Source organism: Lycium ferocissimum, chromosome 8 (assembly GCF_029784015.1).
Source record: "Lycium ferocissimum isolate CSIRO_LF1 chromosome 8, AGI_CSIRO_Lferr_CH_V1, whole genome shotgun sequence".
NCBI classification, from domain to species: domain Eukaryota; kingdom Viridiplantae; phylum Streptophyta; class Magnoliopsida; order Solanales; family Solanaceae; genus Lycium; species Lycium ferocissimum.
The window spans coordinates 24,488,583-24,501,869 of record NC_081349.1 but is presented as its reverse complement, the minus strand read 5'-3'; the positions used below and the strand labels follow the sequence as shown (position 1 = coordinate 24,501,869).

At 32.2% G+C, this 13,287-nt stretch overlaps 1 protein-coding gene and 1 pseudogene across 1 annotated transcript; both read right to left on the bottom strand.

The window, feature by feature from the left end:
* Positions 1-820: 820 nt before the first annotated feature.
* On the bottom strand, positions 821-2,853 carry LOC132066161 (uncharacterized; annotated as a pseudogene).
* A 9,080-nt stretch (positions 2,854-11,933) lies between these two features.
* On the bottom strand, positions 11,934-12,987 carry LOC132067662 (zinc finger protein GIS3-like). The gene is made up of 2 exons (XM_059460957.1): positions 12,109-12,987; positions 11,934-12,046 (listed from the first exon to the last, which is right to left on the bottom strand). The coding sequence occupies exon 1, from the start codon at positions 12,876-12,878 to the stop codon at positions 12,243-12,245; it is 636 nt and encodes a 211-aa protein (XP_059316940.1). The 5' UTR covers positions 12,879-12,987; the 3' UTR covers positions 11,934-12,046; positions 12,109-12,242.
* Between the last annotated feature and the right edge of the window lie 300 nt (positions 12,988-13,287).

The window sequence follows — 13,287 nt, the reverse complement described above, 5'->3', positions numbered from 1 at the left end:
CATCTGTTGAAATATCGAATTCAAGTTGAGTTCATAATTGAGGTAACAACGTTTTCACTGCAACTTTTTTATTTTTTGATTTTTATAAAAATATATGAAAAATATATACGAAATATAGTCACAAAACCGAATAAGTAATATTGAACATAATAATCAAAATAAAATTAAAATATAGCCAAAATATAGTCATAATTGAGGTAACAACGTTTTCACTGCAACTTTTTTATTTTTTTTATTTTTCTGAAATTTTTCTAAATATAGTCAAAATATATGAAAAATATATGCGAAATATGCATACTTAATAAGTAATATTGAACATAATAATCAAAATACAATTAAAATATAGATAAAATATATATGAAAAACAACTATTAAAATATCAATCCAAAACATTAGGAATTGAAAATTCGAAAATTTTAACGAAAAAAAAACGAAAACATAGGTTAAATACATAAAACGTAAAAATCGGATAGAATCTTACCTTTTTTGGGAATTAGATTTGAATTATGAGTGAAATTAATGAGTAGTTAATTAGAGATAAACAAGAAAGTTGAACTATTGTAAAGGCGATTTGAAATTGGAGGAAATTAAGGGATATTGGGCGTAATGGCGTGTATTTAAGGGGATAGGAGAGAGGGACGTTTTTGGGCTTAAAAAGTTATCGTCATATTTTATAAATAAGTAAATATGTTATATTTTAGCTACTAAATGTAATATATGTCCATAGGTAATAATGAATAACGTATGTCGTCATTTTACTTCTCCCTATCTATAAATCCAAATCGAAATAGGGCCCAATTTCAGCTCTAGACATCCTATTCTACGGTGGCCCACTATTTGTATCAACTCTACCACTGTGGGCCTTAGCGTGTTGCAGCCCAACAATTATCAAACTAGACTCCGCTACACCGGTCTGTGTACTGAAAGTTCCTACACCCCTCCCGCAATGCGACACGTGGTAGAGAGGTGGCGTAGCCAGATATTGATGCAAGATTTTAATTCTATGGGTTCAAGATTTCGATTTCAACCACTGAACCCATTGAATTATGGGTTCATAGCTCAATTCTTTCAGCAATTTTAGTGAACTTTATAATGAAATTAAAATGGGAGAATGACGTATATATACGTAAGAGTAGGGTATATTTACAAAATATGATGATACTTTTCAATTTACAAAACATATCAATAGATTTCTTATAAAATACATACGAAAATTTTCGCTCAATATTTTGTGTATGAAAACTATATGAAATATGCATATCTCGCTCAAGGCTTAAAAATTTCGTTCAAAATATTGTTTATGAAAACTATATGAATATGTATATCTCGCTCAAGTTTAGAACTCTCACATTTTTGTGTATGAAAACTGTTTAAAAATAGTACGAAATATGTATAGAATAGTATAAAATTTATATAAAATTCATGTTAGGTTTCTGAAAATTTAATTTAACTACTACAACATTGTATACAACTTTCATACAAATTTAATACAATTTTAAATCTTGCTTCGAAATTCGGAAAAAATTTAATACAATAACAAAGAACATTGTATACAACTTTCATACGATATAAATAAATAAAAAAATTCTTCTTGTAACATGTACATAAAGAGGAAGTAGATCAGAAAAAGAGTAGCTATCGATTTGAGAGAAGAAGGCGTCGAATCAGCAATGGATTCTTGCTGTTGGGGAAAGCTCCTTGAGAGAAGCCATGCTGAAATCCCCATATTTAATTGTCATCTACTGTACTAAAACTTTTGTTGGTTCCATCAATAACATTCGATCACCAGCAACAATGCTTCTAGCCACATTCTGAATCATCCAACATCATCCCTTGGGCTGCCTACATCTATTACAATCCCATCCAGTCTCGACAACTCACAGAATATCTAAGGACTAACAAAAACACAATCCTCCACTATGTTATTTCTTAATCTCACACCACATCTTTAATAGCAGGCCTTAAAAGACGATCCAACAAACATAATCAAACCAGAACTGTGGCGTGAAGAAGAAGGGGGAAGGGAACGGCTTTACTAAATCTGTGGCGTGAAGGAGAAGGGGGAAGGGTTGCTCTTTTAATTTTCTAAAGGCGGCTCTGTACTGGATGAAACAGAGAGGGGGAGGGGGGGGGGGAGGGGGAAGGAAGGGGCTGCCCTTTTAATTTTTCAGATCTGGTATATTTTGTAATTTTGTTATTAATTTTGTATAAGGAAAAGAATCCCTCTGTTTTATAATATAGAGTCTTAAATAGTATTATTAGGAGCCCGTTTGGATTGGCTTATAAGGCTTATAAAAAATTCGTTTTTACTTTTTCGAGTGTTTGGGATCCCGCCCAAAGTGCTCATTTTGTACTTAAAATGTTTCAAAAAAAATAATTGCCCGTTTGACTTAAATTTTATCTAAAGAAATTATGTTCGCTAAAATAAGTCTTCATCCAAACAGGCTCTAGGTCATTTACCCAATTAAAATCCAGCCTCAGGATAAAGGTTACATATTCAATTAAATCCACAGCTAAACTATTGGATCCGGCCCTGGAGGCACGTGGTAGGTAAACCCACTGTGGAGATAATGCCTACAACAATGCCGGCCATTGGATGCAAGAAAATTGCCGGATTCCGGCTACTCGGATGATGTTTTTGTTGAGTCATCAACCTTTTGTTCTTGATGCTCTCTCACGTTTAAACCAAACAACTTTCACAAAAAGAACTTGATGTGAAAAGGTCCAAGGAATCCCATGCACTCCATATACTGAACTGTCCTTTGATCAGAAATAACATAAGTTGTATACTTTGATAAATTATTTAATAATCCACACGTGTTACACATGAACAGCATCTAACCTAAGATTCATGTATACACATATGGATCTGATCCATCTTTAATACCGTTATAGTTGCTTTCTGACATGACCTACTTGAGTTGAGCTGTGCTTTTAGTTTCAAATGACACCTCTCCCTTGGACCCACGTGTCTCGGGAGCAAATCAACACTGTTAGTTACGAATCTACGGTAGTATATATTTTTTTTAATATATAATATAATAATTAAACAATTTACGAAATATTTATTTGCGAATTCAATTATTATTTTATAATATTATCTTGATAAGATTGTTATAGGAACCTATAAACTTCAAATCATGAATTCGTACGTAAGCGTAGAGGCCGAATCCGTAATTCCAAGAAAGCATGTTCACCTTAGAAAAAAATTAAGAAAAAAGACACAAAAGTGCATTTAGTAGGGTTTGATCTCACAACCTTAAGGTATTGCTCTACACAGTTTAGTTTGACCATGTGTTCCTTTAGTTAATATTATATATATTTTAAAGATTATATACATAATATACCGAGTTTTGTCGGATGATCATGTGTTCACGTAATCCAAATTTTCTATATAGATTCGCCCCTGCTCGTGAGTCTGTCACCGCGACAATAACAAATCATATTTTATCTTTGAATTTAAGTTATATATATACAACGTTATTGTAAGTAATTGTTAGATAGTTGGTTATATTTGCCTATTGTAGGATGTATTCTATATTATTCTCAACAACAACAACAACATACCATTGTAATGCCGCAAATGGGGTTTGGAAGGGTAAGATGTACACAGACTAAATTACCTCCTACCTTTGTGGGGTAGAGAGGTTGTGTTCGATAGATCCTAGACTTAAAAGAAATATAATCAACGCAGGATTTCAAGAAATGTAATCTATATTATTTTCTAGATCACAAATCCTATATTTTAAAGAGATTTATCTGTACATGTCATTTAAATGATGTAATGATATAAATAAAAAATATTTATATTGACATATATAACTTAAAACTCTTTTATCCTTACTCATCATATGTATGTTTCACACCACCTACTCCTTTTCACAAAGTAATCCACAACTTAAGAGTCAAAAGTGGGTGGTTTTACAAAAAGCCATCACAACATAATGACTAACTTCTTTGAATGAATGAACTAACCATTGTTCAAGTTATCAGGTGTTGCAACTTCAAGTTTGGACCCCACTATATTACATGTTAATTAATCATGTTTTTGATGTTTGCTTAGCTTGATTGACGTTGAAGTCCGTATATAGTTTCCTTCTTGTCTTGGTTTCTTTACTTAATAAATTTGTTTTTTTCCTTTTCCATAGCAAGAGATCTTTCCGAATCTTACTAACTACTCGAGAGAAGGAAAGAGGAAAGCTAATTAGATAGCTCAGTCTCGCTTAAAATAAACAAAACATTCTTCACCTTCTTTTGATTTAATAATGTATGTGCACATATACGATAAAGATATTTGACACTACAAATATAGTTTAACAGTTGATAGTACGTCAATTATTAATTTTTATAATATATATCTACCTTTAAATACTTTTATAAATCTATTAATACAGGAATTAAATTTTTCATAAAAAACGTATCAATCAGAAGCTCTTCCAAAATCTTCGCCAGAACTCCAAACATGGCCCGCTATGTTTCCTAATAATCACATCCCGACCCCCGCTCTCAAAATTTCCCAATATAAGGGAAAGATCAAAATATATATTCTAGCTTTTCTGATCTTTGAGGGAAAGTCTATATTCTTTTCCACCGTTAGATTCATATGATAATCATAAAAATAATTGATTGATATTTATGTTAATAATTAAGTTAATTAAAAAGATTGCTTTCCATTTGTGAGATTATTAATTAATATTAGTATATAAATATGTAATTGTTTTTTAAATGACCTGATTCACTGGTTGTGTTAAATCTCTTGTACACCATCGGTCATACAACTGAATGCCTGATATATACTCTTAGGTTAATGGATGGTCAATTTTAAGAGACAGCTAATGGAGTGATTCGATAGGATAGACATATCTTCCTAGTACCTATAAACAGTTTTAATTTTTAATTTTTCTTTTTGGTAATTATGATACCTATCCTCACGAATAAACTTTTAAAAGTCAACCTAACTATGGATTCAATTCGATTAATTATTATTTTCTGGGTACAATAAGTTCTAACTTTTTTAATCTTTTTGGGTTTGTGGAGGTGGGATAGTGGAGTGGATGTTATGAGGCAAAACTTCATGCTTCATAGATGTAAATATGTAGGGTTAATATTATATACTACGGTGATTACGGGGTTCGTTAATTAACCTGAAATTATGTTATCTAGATTTAGGTGTTAGATTAGGTTCCATAATGAAGCGTAATTAGAGAATATTTTGTCTCAACACTAAAAAACCTAACTGCCTATAATTGAAAAATAATGTTTAGGTTTAATCATATGTGTGGGATCCAATGATTTTCACTTTCGTTTCTTGTCTTTGATGAGAAGGATAGAAAATAGTAGAAAATACAACATACAGAAAGGAAGCAAAGGATTGGGCCACAATTATCCCTGCTACATAGGCTCAAGAAGTCGGTACGACTTGTAAAGAAATATAGGTTTAATTAGCATCTACTGGACATTTTTGTGCTATATTTTATAAAAATAATTGCATCATAGAGTTTCAGAGCAGTGCCATTATTCAATTACAGATTTACTGGGTTAAAACGTTTCTATTTAGGAATTTTACCTTAAATATTCGTGAAGTGATCAGGACGACCTTCTTTCATGAACTAATTAGTAATCTTTTAAGTAAGCGTAACATAAAAATTCTTTTCAACTATTTATGTATAAAAGATAAAACTCATAATTCTTGCATATGATGGGCTCACTATTTGTCTAAAAATCATGATCATGCATCATCTTGGTCTGATGTATTTTTAGGACCAGGTGATGATCAATCAAACTGGATTAGAGCTATCATATCGGAATATGTTCCATCTGATGTAAAATTTCAACCACCATAGGTCTTGTGATTGTCCATTTCTATGTACTTATTAGTTGTATTACTTCTGTTGAGCTGTAAAGGCGATTGAGAATTAGGTTTGAAAATACACCTTTCCACTTGTTTACAATTTTTTAACTAGTCTACTTGGAAAACACTAGCATTAATTTTTTTGTTGGTTAAAATAAATGCAAATATTATAATTACTTAAGATTCATCTTATACTTGCATTAATCTACTCTACGACTAAGAGGAGACCAAATGAAACTTCTTTCTTTTTACTCATAGTTGACAAGAAATTAGAAATTTCGTTCTCCCTCAACTTCACGTCTTGGTAACCAAGGAAAAGAGAGAGTAAGATAAATTCCAGATTAAAAGGACTGTTGTTATAATTAGATTATATCTACCTTCTAGTCATTTTATATTCTAGCATTATTTTACTTCTTTTTCGTCAAAACAAACATAGTAAAAGAAAAGCAATAGGATGAAGTACATCAAAACCTAATAAAAACAAGTCTTCTAAGGAAGGAAGTTTCATAGAACCAAAGGTTCTTTTATATTATATATTCATTGAAACATAGTGCACTAGACTTAGGAAATTAGCAGTTGCAGAAAGGATCTAGCCACGTTAAAATATTAGGCTTTTGCACATGACTAGTGGAATGATTAGGAAAAAACACATGTGAATGTGATCTCACACTGTTGAAACAAACCAATAGTATATATAGGAAGCTGGGAACCAAGAACAATGTCACATTTGGCATGTTTGGGTCCCATTTATACAAGAATTTTATGGTTGTTGGACCCACAACTTAAGAATAAGAATAACTACCACCTCCTTGGGTATCTCTTTATTAAACTAAATTATAAATATCGGTAACATCCCGCCCACGAGTGATGTTAATCACTTTGGACATATATTCGGGTAAAATTCATACGTAGTTATTTTTTAGTTTCTGTAGTTGAAAACTAGATACTGTCATAAACTGTCAAATTCAAAAGGTTAAATACTAGGATATTGTTATGAAATTTAACTGTAAAATTTGAAATTTCATAACAATCGCTATATCCCGAAGACAAGACTGAAAAGTGGCCCATGGGGCCTACTCTTTCATACCATATATCCACATGTCTTTAAATGTGTCACTAGACTCTAAGAATTATTTTCTTATATACTCAGCATGACTCTTAAATTTTTCGGATATGTAATTCGTCTGTGGCGATAAATATGTACTCCGAATATTGTAGTCATGTGATGATTTTTTTATACATATTTCGTGGTTACACCAAATTAGTTAATACACATAAGAAATATGTCGTATATAGAAATATTTATTAGTTAAATATGAGTAAGTGATATGTGATCTCATTTAACCGTACGAAACAACTGTTGAGGTCAAATTGTTTGATTTAGCATAAGCATCGGGTGTGAATAAGTATATTTCTGGAATGTTGCGGCACTCTTGTCCGATCAACTTCGTCAAGTCCTCTTGTTGATGGATTTGGCTCCTCTCTATTTTTCTTCTCTCCATTTTCTCCAAGTATCTATTTAAATGTGTGACACCAATGTTACTTGAATATCAAAGGTCTAGATTAATTACTTTTCTTAACCAAAGAAGTATACTAATTAATTAACCATGATTAAAAGAAGAGATGTTTCTACTTAAGTTTCCCAATTTTGGTAAGAAAATATTCATCTTCCAAAATTGGGACCGAATGGAATTACTTCAATTAAATAGCATCAAACTCTTGATATAAAATGAGTTTTTCCGAAGTTTTACAACACTAAGGAGTCACGATCAAGATCTGTAAACAGTTTTCTTATAAGAAATTTATCTATTTTTGAAAAAGTTTATCTAACAAAAAATTCAGTTTATATTTCTTTGATATTCTATGGCAAAGTAATTTTCAATACTTTTTTATTTAATACTCTGGGTATGTAGTTGTTTTATATATCTAGATGCTGGAAATTCTATTTTATGATTTACAACGTTTTCGGTTCGTAAAAGAACTTGTTTAAATATTGATTCCTAATTGGCATAAATTGAGTCTATGAAGATTTTTTTTTTTTTTTTTTTTTTTTTTTTTGGTGAATATGGCAAAACAAGTTATATAGATAATGAAAATGATTTACGGCGATACCAAAAAATTTGTGGGGTGTTTTTATTTATATAGCTAAAATTAGATAGACATAAATGGTAGTAATATATATATATATATATATCATTTTAACCATGATTAAGGCACTTGATTTTATTTTTGTTGAAACAAAAAAATTATTAATGAATATTGCAGTACAAATATGTTTTACATTGATGCTTCTCTCCTAAAATTTCTCCGTAATTCAAGGGCCATTAGTGACGTATTTTCTAGAACGTAGGAAGATTTCCTTATGATGTATTTAATCTCCAAGAACGTCGGGCAGCTTGATAAAGGCAAAGATTGATGCCTTGAACTTTTTTGTGACTATCACTGGGTTGATTAATCAACAGCAGCTCTCCTTAAACAGAGTGTTTCTTTTTCTTGTTAATGGTTTTCCACCATATTCTTAATACACACTTAAACACTCTTAGAGGACCTTAATAATCATGATTTTCTTTGTTGTTGATTGAAGTGCTGCCGATATTATTGTTCAAAGATCTCCCAAATCCTAATTATGGCCCACCAACTTGTGCTTATCAAGATCAATCCAACCAATTAGAAGTTATTACACGAATTTTTAAACAAAGATTATACTCCATATTTCAGAAATGATCCCATCATAATGCACAAATTAAAGGAAAAGAACATTAACATTCTGGTCATCTTACTTCCTTTTTGGAACCATTACTTTGGAAGGATCCAAAAAGGTATCAAAGATAACGCTCAACAATTCTGACTTAATTTTCAAGTTGTAAATTCTATTTTGGTATGTGTTCAAAAAACATATTTAATAAATCCAAACAGTGTGGGTATGACTCAATATAAGTCCATCCATGTATTGCAAGTACACCTACCCACACTTTTATCGATCAAACACTATAGCAAAAATAGGATTTAGCTACAAAATTCTGTTGGGTATTTTATGGGACAAAGGGTCAAATTTACCCTCTAAGTATGCAAAACAGGATTTAGCTGCAAAATTTTGTTGGGTTTTTTATGGGGCAAAGGGTCAAATTTACCCTCCAAGTGTGGTTTATAATTTAAATTGCCCTCCGTCAAAGTTTGGGATCAAATTTGCCCTCCCCGTTAGGATACTTGATAAATTTACAGTACAAGAAAGAAGACATTTGCCAACTATTTTTTTGTTGTTGCCATAGATAGACTATTGTTGCAAAAAGAACTTTTGGCAATAACATTTTGTTGTTGTTGTTGCATACTGTTATTGTAACGATGTGCAACAACTTTTGTTGTTGTTGCTAAAAATACTTTTTGCAACAATAGTCAATACTATGGCAATAAAATTAAAAAGTGTGGCAATAAAAAAAGTTCATTTTTAAAAGATTCATCATATATGCCAACAATAAAAATAAGTTGTTGCCAAATATATTATTTTCGTTGCCAAAAAAGTTGTTGCCATTTTTGTACTTTCTTGTAGTGAATTTGCCCTTATATGGATGGAAGTGTGACTTGGAATCTACAACACAAAAAAATTAGCCACGTCAGATCCACATAGACTCCACGTATGCTCCCAACCCCAATTATTTTCACCCATAATCCGTTTCTCCATTGCATAAAATAATACAATCCTAGTTCATTTTATTTTAGAAAGAGAGGGAACTCCAGAGAGAACAGCAGGGAAATCGACAATATTTTTCGAAATCAGCCTGTCAGCTAAGTTGTGTGCAAAATGACATTCTTTGGTTCTGGCCAAATTTTGATCCTTTATACAAAGACATATATTCGACGAAAAGGCCTTCTTATATCCCTGAACTTGATGACAGTTCGTTTCCGAAATCCGTCGTAATGAGAGATACATCATATGGTTAAGCAGCCACACACATTCAATCACACTACACCAAAAGAGGTTTTTAGTGGCAATATATTTTTCTTTTAGCTGCTATAGTTATTACCGCTAAAGCATTTACTAGCAATTGAATAAATGCCATTAGATCTAAGGTTGCTAAAGCCTTTAGCAACATTTATTGTTAGGGCTAAAGTTTGGTATTACAAGTGATAATTGATTCTAGAATACAATTAGCGGCAATTAAATTATTGCCGTTAACTAATTGCCGCTAAAAGCATATTTTGTTGTAGTGGATCATTGTGGAGAAATTCTGAAGAAATTGTTGCACTTTTTCAGAACAGATTTTTTTTTTTTTTCAAAGGGGGGAAGGTTTTTTTTTGGTAAATGAAAAATGTTATCATCTGAACAAGCAAAAGATGTAAACATGTAGGGGATCTAAGAAGTGAGTAATGGAGGAAAGCAGAAGAAACCCAAATGTTATCATCTGAACAGGCAAAAGATGTAAAAATGTAGTTTCAACACTATAATTGAATCCACGAATAAAATCGTCGATTGTCCTTCTGTTGTTGAGTTCTCTCTTTCTAAAATAAAATGAACTAGGGTTGTTTTATTTTATGCGATGGGAAAACGGGTTACAGCTTAAAATAATTAGGGTTGGGAGCCTACGTGGATCTGACGTGGCTAAATTTTTTGTGTTGTGGAGTTCAAGTTACACTTCCACCCATATTAGGGCAAATTTATTAAGTATCCTAACGGGGAGGGCAAATTTGATCTCAAACTTTGACGAATGGCAAATTTAAACTATAATCATACTTGGAGGGTAAATTTGACCCTTTGCCCGTTCTTTATGTGCGTGAATGGAAAATGAAGAGGAGTTTTCCCGAAAACACACCATGGGATAGGTTGTGACTTTTCCGATAAAGCACAATATATAGCACATGTTCACACTATCCTTTGTTAGCTATAAATCAAAAGGAGCCTCAATGTTCTGCATAAAAAAATTTGCACTTCTTCCACATCTTTTTATACAAACAAATATCGAGTCTTTGTGTGATTTTTTGTCTAATTTGCGTTAGACGAAGTTAGTGGGGTTTGAGGTACCGCTAAACCATCAATAAGTATATCTGTTTTATCGAGGGAGGAAGTAATCCATAACCTCAGGTACTGTGAGGGGATTAAATTCCTTAACGACACACAGTAAATTCTGTGGTCTCGGATATTTAAAGTTTTTGCATTGTCATTCATTTCAGTTTATTTTTGTTGACCGGTTTACTGATTTTTTTTAACACAGTATACTAACAAATTCGTCTCTAATATTTCCCTAAATGGCTAGTAATTAATAAAGTTTTTTTATAATTAACATCTACTTTATCCTTAAATAAGATTAGACACGAATCATTATCATTTAGCACCAGAAGTTACATTATCTGTTGCTAACTTTCATGTTTTTCTTAAAGTGATACGATTTTCTAAGATGTGGGGGTCGGGTGGAGTAGTGCTTACGTCTTGTGAAGTGACAATTTTATAATATTTAATGAAGGGGGTTAATTATTAGTTAATATATTAGAATTAATTAATAATGCAATGACAACATGAAGCATAGTTTGTAGAGCAGACACATCTCGACTATTTTAATTAAGTTGATTACATTATGACAATCCCATCAAAAACTTTTTGATTTTGAAATAACAATTAACAATATGAAGACCCGTGAATTAGGAGGCGATTAGCAATAAGGCTTGATCAGTCAATAACATACATTTAATATGCTTTTGGGTTATAATAAAAATAATAATTAAAGTAGACACTTAAATACATGAACGTCAACATAACATATCGTGCAAAAACAACTAACTTAGTTGAGAGATCTTTTCGGATGTATTGGGATTTAATAAATTAATCATACTCATTAGTGTATTATATTTTAATTTTATTTAACGAATTTCTACTTTTTAATTTTTTTCTGTTATACAATCTTCTGCCACGTGGAACTATTTCTTTCGGCTCCACAAGAATTAAAAAAAAAAATCCTAAAAAGAGTATAAATCAATTTTGACTTATAATCTCCTTAAAAATCCTTTTAATGATAGAATGATAGTTGATATTGGAGACATTCAACCAAAAAAGGGAAGAAAAAAGTAGAAGAAAAAGAATAAAATCAGCAAATACACGTGATGAATTTTTTTTCTTTGAGTGAAAAATCAAATAAATAATTTGAACATGTACAAGATCCAATATTTAGGAAAACTAATTCTATTCTAGATTATATCCAAGCCAACCTGCGAGCCAACATAAATATACAAATAACCACCTTTTAGTCCCAATAATCGAATAATTGTACTGGAGTTTCACCTGTGGATTTTGAATCTCTGGCTAGTTTTGCAAAGATGAAGCCGAAATGTCTTGAAATTTGAAACTTTATGATTGATTTTTTTTTTTCGAGTCAGGACAGAAAAGTGGCCAAGAACGTTATTTCTACGGCGCAGCTGGGGCAAGGCTTAGATGTAAATCCAATCCAAAAGCATCATCGAAATTGGGCCCAAAATCCGCTCTAGACAACCTACTCAATGGTGGCCCACTATTTCCATCAACTCTACCACTATGGGCCTTAACATGTTGAGGCCCAACACTTGTTAAGCTAGAATCCCCTACACTGCGGGTGTACTGAAAGTTCCCTACACCCCTCCCACTATGTGACACGTGGAAGGGTGTCATAGGTCGTGGTAAGTAAACCCATGATGGAGATGTTGCCGGAACCACCACATGTCCTGGCGGAGGAAAGAGGTGTGATGGCGGCGTAAAGGCGGAGATAATAGGGTTACGCATGTATGCATTTCTACTAGCTTGTATTTGGGCACGTTTCAATTGTTGCCTTTCTTTTTTGTGAGCATTTTGATGGCCACCTAAAGCTTGTGAATTTGCAAATTCTCTAGAGCAATATTGACACTCGTATTTCCGGCCATCGGTAGCCGGAAAATCACCGGATTCTGATGACCCTGAAGAATTTTTTGTCGAGTACTCAACCTCTTCTTGATCCTTTGTCATGTCGAAACCAAATAATTTTACACGTCCACTAGTGTTAGTACTCGCGTGAAATTCTAATTCAGCCATGTAATTGTTTTTTGTACTATGTGTGTGTTTGCGTGTTTATAAGTGTGTATGTGAGAATAGAGGAGAAAGTGAGACAAGAAAAGAACACAGACTATGGAAACAAAGGAGAAGTTATAATTAAGGGAAATCGCTGCATGTGGGTTATATATATATAAAAAAAGTTTGGAAGGGTTAAATTTTAATTTAGCAATGAGAATATTTTATTAGTATATTGTAAGGGAGAGAGAGAGAAGGGAGAGATAGATTGTTGCGGACATCCCAAGTTTAGGAACACGAACAAGACGACTCGGCCGGGGGACCCAATTCATTGTCAAGAAATGCAGACTCACACTCGATATTTTATATACTATTTGAAATGTAAGAATATTTAAACAGAAAATACATATCATCATGGAACGAGCTATCACTT

What these genes read in the sequence shown, in the direction of transcription:
- LOC132067662 (XM_059460957.1), bottom strand. Translation starts at nt 12,878, where the DNA reads ATGGCTGAATTAGAATTTCACGCGAGTACTAACACTAGTGGACGTGTA.